General features: G+C 33.7%; 1 protein-coding gene across 1 annotated transcript in view; it reads left to right on the top strand.

Moving 5' to 3' along the window:
- Positions 1 to 13,605, top strand: part of LOC106463702 — an 89,874-nt gene that overhangs the window by 46,599 nt on the left and 29,670 nt on the right. Inside the window, exon 4 of the mRNA XM_022391285.1 lies at positions 1,526 to 2,090. Within this exon, the coding sequence (XP_022246993.1) occupies positions 1,526 to 2,090 (565 nt within the window). The remainder of the gene's footprint in view (positions 1 to 1,525; positions 2,091 to 13,605) is intronic.

Below are 13,605 nucleotides of genomic sequence, written 5' to 3'. Positions count from 1 at the left end.
TCAGTCCTGTCAGGGCTGTTCTGATGTTATTACGGTAGTAATGCTACATGGATCTATACTGAACTATGTTTGATTCACTGTTGTTAGTTTGTGCTGTCCATCACTTTAGGTTTTAACCAGTCTTGGCAGGGCTGTTCTGATGTTATTACGGTAGTAATGCTACATGGGATCTATATTGAACTATGTTTGATTCACTGTTGTTAGTTTGTGTTGTCCATCACTTAAGGTTTTAACCAGTCCTGGCAGGGCTGTTCTGATGTTATTCCGATAGTAATGCTACATGTGATCTATATTGATCTATGATTATTTCGCTGCTGCTGATCAGAGGAAGAATAATAGTTCGATAAAAGTGTCACACGTTGAGTCAGTAAGTTATAAAAAAAATTATTTTAAACAACGAAACCTTCCGTACTCATTTAGTCATTTTGCTTGTGTTAAATGTTTACAGGATATCTGTTATTTATAATGGTCTAAGCGACGTTTATAAAATATCCTTTTCAGTTAGTTATTGAACTCAGGACTGTGTGTGTGTGACCAAACGATGTCTTTCAACAATGTACTTTTTTCCCAGTAAATTAAACTTAAGCATAAAGTCATTATAAATGAATGAAAAGAGAAACGTATGGTCAAAACGTTTATATGTAAAGAACGAGGTTTTTGATTTTTGTTATATTTTCATAAAACTTTAATAAAAAAAATGTTTTGCGAGAAATTTTAAACAGTTATGTGACTTACATTAAAACGAAATTCTGAACATTGGCGCTCTAAACTCAGTCAGAACTGTCCTAATATTAATGTTACAGTTTTTCGCTAAACAAAACTTTCAATAAGAAGAATATGTTGGCGTTTAAATTGAACAAAATAGTCTTAGCGCTACGATGAAAACTAATTCATACAAATACGAATAAAACTCATGAAATATCACATGTACTTGAAGTCGTTAATGTTTTCTTTAATCATTAGACATAAAATTGATGGCAGATGTAGTGACAACTCAAATTTTTGTTTCTCGTGTGTAGCATCTTAACAGTTTCAACTGGTTCGTGAGGCTTAATCCTGTCCTCTTCTTCCTGACTTTAAAAGTACCACAATGAATATCAACTAATATACCGACTTGGCCAATGTACTTAAATGGACAAGTGGAAATTTTACATGCTTTATTAATATTACTGTAGGTTTATGCTATTTTTTCGCACTGAATGCTTTATGGAGAAAGGACGGGATTTGGCGGCAAACTTGTGACTTCTTGCAATTTCAGTGCATTCTTCGAAACGATATTTCTAATAATTTCAGGGATTAAATTATTGTGTACATTTTGCTGAGGTCAAAGTTACTTAAACCTATTTCTGTCACATTTTTATAATTTTTCTTCAATTTAATATTTAAAGTTGTACAATACAAACTTTGAAGTTATTATTTCTGTTGTAATAGGTAATTATTATAAGATACTTTAGCAAAGTTACTTAGAACAGTTCAGTCTTAAATCGGTTTTCCACAGATGTTAGTTTTAATGTTCATTTTATAGAAATAAACAACAACCCCTGGGGTCAGTACCACAAAAAGGAACAAGAAAACATCAAGAGAAACGTGCCTTCATGGAGCCAGTACTCGAGAGATATCAGTTGTACCTCCAGTACCGAAACATTGCCGAGTGAACAAGTTAAAGATACAGCTGACTCCCCTCAACACTTTAATCTGCTCAATCAACAGAACAAAAATTGTATGGATACGTTGAATGAGCTACACAGAGAACAAACCAACAACGAACAGATTTTGAATGAACAACCCAAAGAAACACTCATCCCTACCAAAGATGGTAACTTAGTAATCCAAAAAGATAACGAAACGTTGAACTCTGAAAATAATGGTTTCGTTTCACGTGAGAAAGGCGATGACCACACTATTCAGTCATTAATAAAAGAAGACGTAACACCTGATGTAGATCGTCAAGGTGTTGACGTATCTGTCCCACAAAATATATCGTCCCTGAACTGCAACCATGATAACCAATCTATGTCGACCGTGAACGACAGCGCTGACAGTTTCACAGAAGAAAGTTCACATGAAGAATGGTTACCCTGGGTTCCCAGGTAGGTGCTGTAATGATTACTGTGTTTGACTTGTTAGTGACAAACCTCTTATAGCTACTGTAATGATTATTATCCTTGATTTGTTAGTGGCAAACCTCTTATAGGTACTATAATGATTTTTATGCTTGATTTGTTAGTGGCAAACCTCTTATAGGTACTATAATGATTTTTATGCTTGATTTGTTAGAGGCAAACCTCTTATAGGTACTATAATGATTTTTATGCTTGATTTGTTAGTGGCAAACCTCTTATAGGTACTATAAAGATTTTTATGCTTGATTTGTTAGAGGCAAACCATTTATCGGTACCGTTTACGTGTATAAATGTCATTTCGGGTGGCTTCAATTACTTGTATTCAGGACCTGAAGATGGGGAACTGAAGCCATCTGAAATGTCATCACATGCTGAAGTTTTCATATTCACCCTATTATTCTGAGATTCAACCTTATCCTTATTGTCTGATCTATAGATCTAACTTAAGAGATACTGATTTACCCCTGGCTGCTTTAAATTTTACTTTCCTTGGATTCACAGACCTAAATCTTCTATTGGGAGTTTATACAATTGATGACTGTGTTTTAAATAAAAGACCCAATAACTAATCATGCAACAAAACAATGATTTCGTTAAAATGTAAATGGCATCGCCAGTACTACGTCTCGCGTCTTCAACATGAATAAATTATATTACATAAGTGGAGATATATAAACACCTGACGGACATTCGAAAAGTTCGCAGTATACATATTGCTGCTAATCCAAGCTAACTGAAAAATTCTTTTTATTCAGAGCAGACACTGCACAAAAAATGTATGCATACATACACATACACACACACATTTCCACTTCACGGCAAAAAATACGCTAACTCTTCCGAATACATCGTATTTCTTCGTTAAATTGCAAAATCCTCGAATACAAAAAAAAACATTGTCTTAGTTCATACTACTTGATGAATAAATTCATTACGTAAGAAATCTTGAAATATGAATTATTAATTCGTATTTCAATAGCTGAGCTGATAGAAAATTCAAAAAGTAATTTGATATGAAGTATGGCTCGACTGTGAGCTTTAAAACATATCTGACTTAAAGGAAGAGCCTTGATGAATTGTTTATTTCTGCCTGTGGATAACTTTTATCGAAGTTTCGCAATCGCTATGTTTGTTCTAAAGCAAATAGCAGAGAATCTTAATTCAAACTGCATAATCTATGAAACACATTCAGGTATTCTACTTCCCTAACAACGAAAGTTCTTATTCTTCTGATTTGAAATATGTGATTTCTATTGTAGTATGTCAAAACTTGGCTTATTTCATCAGCATTGTTATCTTTTCGTATCTACTTCAACATTATATTTTGTACATGTGATCAGTGGAAGACAAGGGTTAGAGGAATCAGGAAAAAAGCATAAGCGAAATTAAAGTAAAAATAAGCATTGTAATGGTTAAATTTATGTATTTACATGACCTTCTCTCTTTTTTACTTTAATTTCTATCTTCTTTTTAGATTATATCAAGCTACCAAATTAATTGTAGAATTTTTATCCATTTGTAATTATTTATTATTTTGGACAAAAACTCAAAGCAAGATTAGAAAACTTGAAACCTATAAGATTTATTTTTTGGGGAGGGAGACATAGAGACCATATTTGGGTCTCTGGCCATCCTATTTTATATATATGGAGCCTGCCTTCCATCCCCTGTTCAAACGCCTATATGTATATATGTTATCAAGATAACAAGAACTTTGCATAATCCACTCCAAAATGTGTGCGTATCAGATATTTAAACTCGACTACATTAACTCGGCAGTTAAAATTAAATATTTTCATTAAAATAATAAAGTGGTGTTGTTTGATTATATTGCTAATTAAAATTTCTTAGTTATATATATGTATATACTTTACTATCTACCAAAGTCTTGCATTATTCTGCCACTTTATAATTACTATCTATACACACCACGCTATGATCTTATTTTCTTGTATGAAAGACTGGCACTCGTGCTGGAAACGATAATGACTTAACAGTCAATATTTTCATCTTAAATAGTCCCCCAGTGGCACAGCGGTATGTCTGTGGACTTACAACTTTAGAATTCGGGTTTCGATACCCCTGGTGGGCAGAGCACAGATAGCTCATTGTGTAGCTTTGTGATTAACCCCAAACAATCACCTTAAGTAATTCACATAAAAAATGAAATGTGCGATAATAGTTTCTAAATATTTTTCAATTAAGAGCCAAAAATTACTTTTTTTGTATCAATGTTATAACTCTAGCTTGTTTATTTTCTGGTAGGATATAACTCCAACAATGTTCATTCTATTGCTACTGTAGTCATAAGCAGCGTGTATTTCTAACACGCTTTTATTTCGGGTAGTGTCATGGTTCCAACATTGTTCTTTCTAAATTTTTTTCTTTGAAAGTATTGTCTTGGAAACATGTGAAGAGAGTAAAGTTTAAATTTATAATTATGCTTAGGCTTCGGTAATGGAACAATACCCTTCTATAGACCCATAGGCAGAGCCTGGTGTATATTTGAAATATGCCTTCCATAAGCATGAAGTTCAAGGTGACTGAGACATTATTTGAAAACGAGTGCAATTTTAGATTTATAAGTGCCGATTGGAGCTTATAAATTATTATAAAAATTACGACCACAAAATCCAGGAGAAAATTTGAAATGTGTATACGACGACAATGGACAGTTAATTCTTGAGAAAGGTAAGAGCCGACACTTGGGTAGTAATTAAAAATCAAATTCTTCTAGATTTCGTAGTCGTCATTTTTGAAATAATACAATAACGATTTCTGTCGAAATAACTGGATATAGTTCAGTTTCACTTTTGTAGATTGTACGAACGTATAACAAAAACTCTTGTAGAACAACAACAAGTAATTAACATATAAAATTATATAAGGACTTTTCTCTACGTTAAAATACTTTTATTACATCACGTATTGTTACGACTATTTCTAGATACATATTTTAAAGCAGTGTTCTACAGTTTAACGAGTTTTTATCGCTCAGTTCATTGTTGCCCGATGAAGGCTCCGGTAAGAGGGCCGAAAGCTCGCAATAAAAGTATTTTAACGTGAAGTCCGTTATAATTCTACATATTAATTTACGTACGTTATGAGTCTTAAACAATAAGTAATTAACATTAATTGTTACTTAAGTTATAAATTAGGCATATCCCAAATTAAGGCATAACTTCATCACGATTAACAACGCTTGTTTCTCTATAAAATCCACTCACTATTTGATGATTGTCATACTGATAAAGAAAGAAGCCAGAATATATTCCAGAAATAGTGTTTACTCCTCAAAGCTTGTTGGCTTTCTATTGAATTTGTTACTGATGTGAACAGAGCAGAAATACGAATGTTCTATATTCGAGCTTTTGGAAATATATTTTTTTCAGTACACGGCAAATATTGTACTGGAGATTAAAACTGAACCACAGGTTAGAAAAAACAGAAAATACATTATTATTATTATCTGAAAAATTACATTGTTTTTTAAACTTCTTGTGTAATGTCCATTGTGTGTAAATTAAAAATATATCCCATTTATTTCTTCCATGAAAATTATTATATTTTGTATTTGTATTCTATAATTATTAATTTGCTGATAGTTTTTTTTTCAAAGCACATTTTATATTTCCCACAGCAATTATAAACAAAACACTCTATCTCAGATACAGTTCCCAGTGGATCAGCGCTAGGTTTAAGGAATGTAAACGCTAAAATCTTGGGTTCGATTCACCGCAGTAGATAAAGCGCAAACAGCTTATTGTGTGACTTTGTGCTAACAACGAACAAACAAAAGATAAAAATTATTTTCGAATAATGGAGTAAATAATAACGATTGTTTTCAGTATATATATAAAAAGTAAGCTATTTTAAATTAGTAAATTTAAATCGAATAAATTTATCAGAAATTATGATATGATTTTTTATACCTTAAAGTACAGAGTATCATGTTTAAACTTATAAACATTGCCTAAATAAATAAATTTGTGAAAGTTGTCTCGAAGATATTTTTGTTATATACTACATGAGGTAATACATATAATGTTTTGTTGGCAACACGTTTTCGCTGTTATTTATAGATAGATCTATATTTCAGTTCGCTACAACAAAATCGTCTTATGAAAGGTATAAGCGATATGTTTGTTTGTTTGAAGTTAAGCACCAAGGGCTATCAGTGCTCTGCCCACCACAGGTATCGAAACCCGGTTTCTAGATAGGTAAGTCCGCAGACATACTGCTGTGCCACTGGGGGGCTAAGAGATATGAAATTTAAGACTAGTACCATTCCTCTATCTCTTGTTTACTGTCATTTTATTTTAAGTTTATTCTAGAGCGACACTAAACGGTGTCATTTCTCTGGTGTCTCCCGGTGAGACAGCGGTAAGTTTAGTAACTCACAACACTAAAATCCATGGTTCGATTCTCCTAGAGAGACACAGAAGATAGTCTAATGTGTCTTTGTTCTAAAACAAAAAAATAATCATTAAATATTTCACTGCTAATTACTCATGCTCATTACTTTCCTATCTTATGGCTGACTGTCTTATGCAAGGTATAATGATCAAAATGTAAAATGTTAACTCCAAAAACGTAACTTTGTTTATTGGCTTTCAAAAGAAATAGTAATTCTTGTTAGTTGACTTATAACACTTTACATGAATTGTATGATTACTAGCATAAAATATCTGCGCTTTTACTGCGGGGCTCAATGGCCCTCTTGTAGTTCACAGAGGCCCCCGATGTACTGATCAAGCTCCTACACTATCCCCAATTATTTATATAGCTACCCCTGTAAGATCGCCCACCTGTGCTACATGAACACGTGTGCAACGTTTGGTCCCACTAGATTGTGAGTTGGATTTGAAACATGATTGAAAATCATAACACGATTCGATCTCAGCGACCCAGGAACCTACTTCTAGGCCCCATCATGCTTGGGTGACTTTCCGGGCATGTTTGGGTTCCCATTGGTAAGAAGGCTACGCCATATAGATAAAGGCATTTTCAGGGTCATTCTAATTCTAAATCCGCATACCAAGTTTGGTCCTGCTAGCTTCAAACCTACGGGAGTAGTTTGCAAATAAATAAACACACAAATTCACAAACTTACACAAAACGTGAATTAATGAAGAGTAATATAGTTATAATTTTCTTGGATAAATGGAGGAGTCCGGGCTTAAACAAAAAAAATCTATTACAATTATTGTCTTCGAAACAAGAAGTCAAATGTGTTTTTATTGTCTTTTAGCGTTGAATTTCGTTAATTTCTTAAATTATTTCATCTCTTATTCTCATTGGCCGCAAGGGGTATTCTGAGTAAATATTTAAATGTTTTGTTTATAAAATTCCTCACAAAGCAAGGCACACTGTTTGTTAACCATAAAACTGTAAATTAACTAATTTGAGCTGTATTTTATTTTATTTCCTTCCGGGTAAAGGAGAACACCAATAATGGTATTGGTTGGTACTCTTAATCTATCTGAATAGCACCTTATTCACATATAGTCTAAACGGCCAGGAAGATGCCTTTAAGGGGTTGCATCCCTATTTTTGAGATACTAACTAGAGGCAAATCGGACAGCCAGCAGCACCTGCCGTCACAACAGTTCAGCTCGGCTTTGAAAAGAATAAAGGGATTTGCTCTTACACTTATAACACACAATTGAAAGTGCAAAGCGTATTCTGCAGGATCGCAACGTGAACCTTGGACTTTCCAATCCAAGGGTCAGCACCTTTAGTACAAGGACAAAATAATTATCAGGTAATATCTTTTAAAATTAACCTGATAACTAATGAGCTAATGCATTAAACTTTTTATTCTTCCTTGCCAAAAAAATAAATTGGAACGAGGTATGTATTTAATAAATCACAATTCCTGTTTATGTTTAAAAACTACATTAGTTTTTAAACTTAATGATATGTCGAAATGAAGTGATTATTTTACTTCCTACATGCCCCAAATGTGGCCCAGTGGTTAACATATCAAACTGAAAATCTGGGGTAGTGCGAAATACGCTTGGCAGTTTCAGCTGTGGATAAGTTACAAGAGTGACAGACAATCCCGCTAGGTTAAGAGTAGCAACTTGAATAAGTGGATGCTGCAGAATTGTTGCCTTCTCTCTGGTTCTTTCTTCAAAGCTATGGACGGTTATATGCCTGAACAACAGAGGTCTCTGTCCTGGAGGTTTATGCCATTTACCTTTTTTGAAACAAAGTTTGGGACATTTTTCATCACTCCTGACTGAAATAGGAAATACCTTGTCCTCCAATACTAATATATGTACGATTAGGATATTTGAAATGCACATTTTAAAGAAATAATTGTCCCGTCGTAATCGTACTTGAGAAGAACAACGCTAAAATAATGAGTAATATCAGAATTAATAATACTCTCTTTGTATGATAATGCCTGGTGATGGACTAAGGAAGTAAAATTCAAACTACTTTTTGACTGTATTTGGGTTCTCAAACTTCCTCCGTATAACGTTAGAGAGTAATGACGCTATATTTTTTTATTTTTTTACGTTAGCTTCTATTTTATCTACAGTACTCTGCGGTAAGATTGGTCTGTAACACTAAAATCCGACGGGCAAAACTGAGATAGATCATTCGACTGCTCTTCGCTTCATACAAAAATAAAGTTTTTTGTGTTTTTTTTCTACCCAAGTTGTTTCGACCTTAACCGAATGTGTACGGGGTCGATTCATTGAACCGCACCCGCTTTGGAGAAGGAATGGTAACTATAGTTCCTAATTTACTATGTGTATTTACACGACATGTGACAGTATTTTAGTAAAATGTCCAAGTATGTGATACACAAAAAATCAGATGAGTTACAAATGTATTTGTACCCGTCCCTTGGACGAAAATTATGCAAGTTCGTGATTAATGAAAAGTTTTCTTAGGACATAAAGTTGCTTCCCTTATATGTAATTGTAAAAAAACGCCCATAAAAACACAAAACACAGATACAAGCAAATTTTCTTGTATCTCCACATGAACCAAACAAACTTTCATGCCAAATTTGATGAAGACCCATCAACAGGAAGCGAAGAAGTAGTAGTAAAAAGCGCCCACAAAAACCGCAAAACGCAAAATGTAAAACCGTATGTAACTCCAGATGGACCTACTGAACCTCCATACCCATTTTGATGAAGATCCATCCAAACCCTGCTATGTAGTTACATGAACATATCACAGACAGTACTAATATATTTATCCAGTATTCCTGTATATTATGTCTGATAGTTTCTCTCATCTACCATGAACTGTCACTAAAACAGCAACGTAGGATAAAATGAATAGTTGATAATTTGTCAGTCATATACATACCATGTTGAATGTCACTCTTTGACCCCCACCCGTGCAAATAGGGATAACAGTGTACAGACTAGGGGGTGCGTATCTCATCATAGTAGTCGATACGATACGTATCTAGATATAGAAGTTTTACCAACGGTTTGTTACAAAGTCTGAGTCTTGTCTGTAATTTATTATCTATATTACTAACATTGTCTTTGGAATCAACATTAAATGATTTTAAGTTACTTTAATTAACAAGACAATTCGAGTGCTAACTGTCAAGTATATTCTCGAGAAACTTAGGACATTTTCAGGTGAATCATCCAGTTTTCTAGAGCTGACATGGAGGTCATTTAACAATACACTTTGTAATGGCATTGTCTATACTAAATGTGTGGCGATACAGCGATACGATTCTAGTATCGTATCGTGAAGCCGTGATACGATTGTATCGATACATCGTCCGATACGATATGATTTATGTATCTTAACGAATTTGTCAAGCTTTCAGTAAACATTATAAGTATTTTGTACAGAAAAAATCTGAATTTCTAATAAAGTATTTTTGCTAAAACTTAATTATTCAATAAAGGAAGATGAGTATTGAGTACTACATGTTGTCTTCATTTCTTTTATCAAAAACATTACATGCAAAGTAACATAAATTAACAATAACAAAATAGCTAGATAGATGTTAACTTTTTTATTTTACTTCTCTTACCAGCTGCCATTTAGTTGATCAAACCTGAGAATTTGAAAAAGTGATAAATTTTTATTATATTTTACTGGAAATAAACTAAATTTTTCATCTAACTTCTCTTCCTCGTCGTAAAGGGATTCTCTTAGAATTTCAGATTTAAATCATAGAAAAAGCTAGAGTAAGGCGACAAAACAAAAGAAAAAATGTTTTTATTTATGTTATTTCATACTCCATTTTTGTATTAAGACACAACACCAAGCATGTAGAGACTTAATGCATTTTCTTCTACACTCTTTTTCTGAGTAGAATAAATTGAACTACCAAGAATAAAGACAGCTGTAGCATATATGGTTCCAAAGCTTGAGAGATTGGCAAGTGTTTTTTATCGTGAAATTGTTGTTGTTGCTTTTTCCACATCACCATCAATTCACTGATCAACGTGAGATATGCATCAATGCTGTCAGTAATGCTACTAAACAAAGTGAGATACATTGTATATTCTCCAAATATTCTGGTCTATAATAAAACGTGGGCAGAAAGTTTTATATTCAAGGTTTACTGTGCCCGTTATGCTTTTTTATTCAACTCATTACTGAAACCACGGGGGGTGGGGGAGAATTGAACAATGAGGACGTTCGAATGTTTTTCTCTTTCCTATCCCTCAAGTACCTAATAACAGTGCCAAAATTTTGTATTTTTTTATTTTTTGTACAAATCAAAAACGTTTACAATGAGACTAAAAGAATCACAAAATTATTTTTCTATTACAGTCCTTGTCGTCGTCATTAACTCATAGTGGACTGGAAGTTGGGAATTTTACATGGTAGAAATTTAGGGTGGGTTATGTCTATTTTAAGGTTGTTTGTAAATATTAAGTCTAACTGTCCTCCCACAACTGACTGTAGACAGCGAAAGGCAGTAAAAATTGAGACGTTGTGGATTTAAGCACTCAATTCGTAACCCTTAATTGATTTTCCTTTATTTGTTGACTAGTTTGACATCGGCGTCTGGATCTTGTCTGATAGATGGAATATCTCCCAACGCCTCTGGGTGCTATGGCCAGAGACATTCTCCGTTATATTTTAATGATGACAACAAGGGCTGATAATGGAAAAATTAATTTTGATTTTTGAATTACTTTATAATGTTTTTGATTTATATTAATTCCATTATTGTTTAATAGCGCTTATTAAACAGAATAAGTCTATCCTAGAAATTACTGAACGTTCGGTTTCAGTAAAAATAGGAGTACGTTAACTTACGTGTTGATAAATTCTTCTAAGATTTACATACCCCCCAGTGGCTCAGCGGTAAGCCTGAAGACTTATAACACTAAAAACTGGGTTTTGGTATCCGAGGTGGGCACATTTTGTAGCTTTGCGCTTATCAACAAACAAACGCAAGATTTATATGTAGTAAATGCTTTTGCACTTTCGTTGCGAAGCTGTATATTATTTTATCGCTAAGCGTCAGTGGTATATATTTCAGTTGTTGTTTTTTCGTTGCATATTATTGTAACATTCATCGAAGACAGTTACTTTCTTCGCAAAGTAAAAAATAAAATGAAATACCCTTCAAATAAAAAAAACTGTGTAGTATTTAGTCATTTGACTGAACAAATTAATATTTTTTTATTTACAAAAACCGCAAGTAATGTTAGTTCTTTAAACTTTTCCGTCTATATCATATCTTTTTATCTGAAATACCGAAATGTAAGGTAAAACTCCATCTGTCTATTGCTATTTTAGTACCTACATTACCACAAAAAATTGATTAATTTTTCCGTCAGGAAAAGACCAGTTAAGATCAAAATTACAGGACGAGGTATTTTTTTTTTAATAAACAAGATAAAAAACGTAGAAAAACAACATAAAAAAGCAAGGACACTTAAGATAATTTCTTCAGAGTAAAATACCTTATGTCAATCCAAAACTTCGTGTATCTTTGCCACGTGAGGTTATGAAATCAATGGATTAAAGAATTCTTTGAATATTGAAAATAGGAACGAACGGAATAAAATTTAGAAACAAAATTTAATAAAGCTGTCTAGGTTTTGTTGTTGCAAGATATTAGTTTCTGTAATCTGACCTAGAGATCATTTGTGTCGTACACTAGGTGGAGCCATTAGACATCAAATAGAAGCAAGTGTAAAAGATATATATAAACGTAGTATTTGAATCAATAAGTACTTACACCAAAATATTTACAACTGCAGAGAAATAAAATTATAAAATTTGTCGAGTACTTACGTAATTGGAAAAAAAACTATAACATCATTTATACGAATGGTTAGTATAGTGGTTGATTCTTGTTTTTTTATTATTAAACTTAACATCACGAATTAACTTAAATTCTATATGAATGATTTGTGTTTCTTTTGTTTCTGTAGATTGTTGTGAGTGATTAAATAATAATGATTAATTATTATGTAAATAAATGCTCACAACATTAAACAAGTCCTCACGGCATAAACCTCACCCTAAAGTGCAGCTAGCATCTTTATCAAATGTCCCAGACATTTGACGTCACCACCTGGTAGAATAATCCCTGGTCCTTACCAAATATCGTCTGAGATGTTGGGCCCAGTGTGGTGGTGTAATGGTTAGAGTGTCAGTCTGGGGATTCGAGGATCTGTGCTTCCTATATTGTTACCGCATAATCGCGCTCTGTACATTGATATCTTGGTGTGTTATAAGAGTAATGGTCAAATTGTGCTATTCGATTACAAGTAACCAAAGATTTATACATAAACAAACAAAATATTTTAACTGATGAAGACTTGGCATGACCTGTATAGTTAGGGCATTCGACTCGCAACTAGCAGATTAAAGGTTCGAATCCAGTCACCAAACATGCTCGCTCTTTCAGCCGAGAGACTTTTGTAATATGACCGTCAATCCCACTTTTCGTTAGTAAAGAGGCCCGGCATAGCTAGGTGGTTAGGGCACTTGACTCGCAATCTGAGGGTCGTGTGTTCGAGTCCCCGTCACACAAAACATGATCGCCCTTTCAGCCATGGGGACGTTATAATATTACGGTCAATCCCACTATTCGTTGTTAAAAGAATAGTCCAAGAGTTGGCAGTGGGTGGTGATGACTAGCTGCCTTCCTTCTAGTCAACACTGCTAAATTGAGGACGGCTAGCGCAGATAGCCCTCGTGTAGCTTTGCGCGAAATTCAAAACAAACAAATGAACGTTAGTAAAGAGAAATCCAAGAGTTGGCAGTCGGTGGTATGTTGACTGGCTGAGTTCCTTCTATTCTATTGGCCCGGCATGGCCAAGGGGTTAGGGCGCTTGACTCGCAATCTGAGGATCGCAGGTTCCCTGAAATATGCTCACACTGTGTTGATTGTGATATTTTCATTCATTATTAGATGTTAGACTTTGTGAATACTCTGCGTTGATTGTGATATTTTCATTCATTATTAGATATTAGAATATGTGAGTACTGTGTTTTGATTAGGATACTTTTATTC

This window comes from Limulus polyphemus, unplaced genomic scaffold (assembly GCF_000517525.1).
Source record: "Limulus polyphemus unplaced genomic scaffold, Limulus_polyphemus-2.1.2 Scaffold1464, whole genome shotgun sequence".
Lineage (NCBI taxonomy): Eukaryota > Metazoa > Arthropoda > Merostomata > Xiphosura > Limulidae > Limulus > Limulus polyphemus.
Note: the sequence above shows the minus strand (reverse complement) of the source record. Positions and strands in the feature narration are given on the sequence as shown.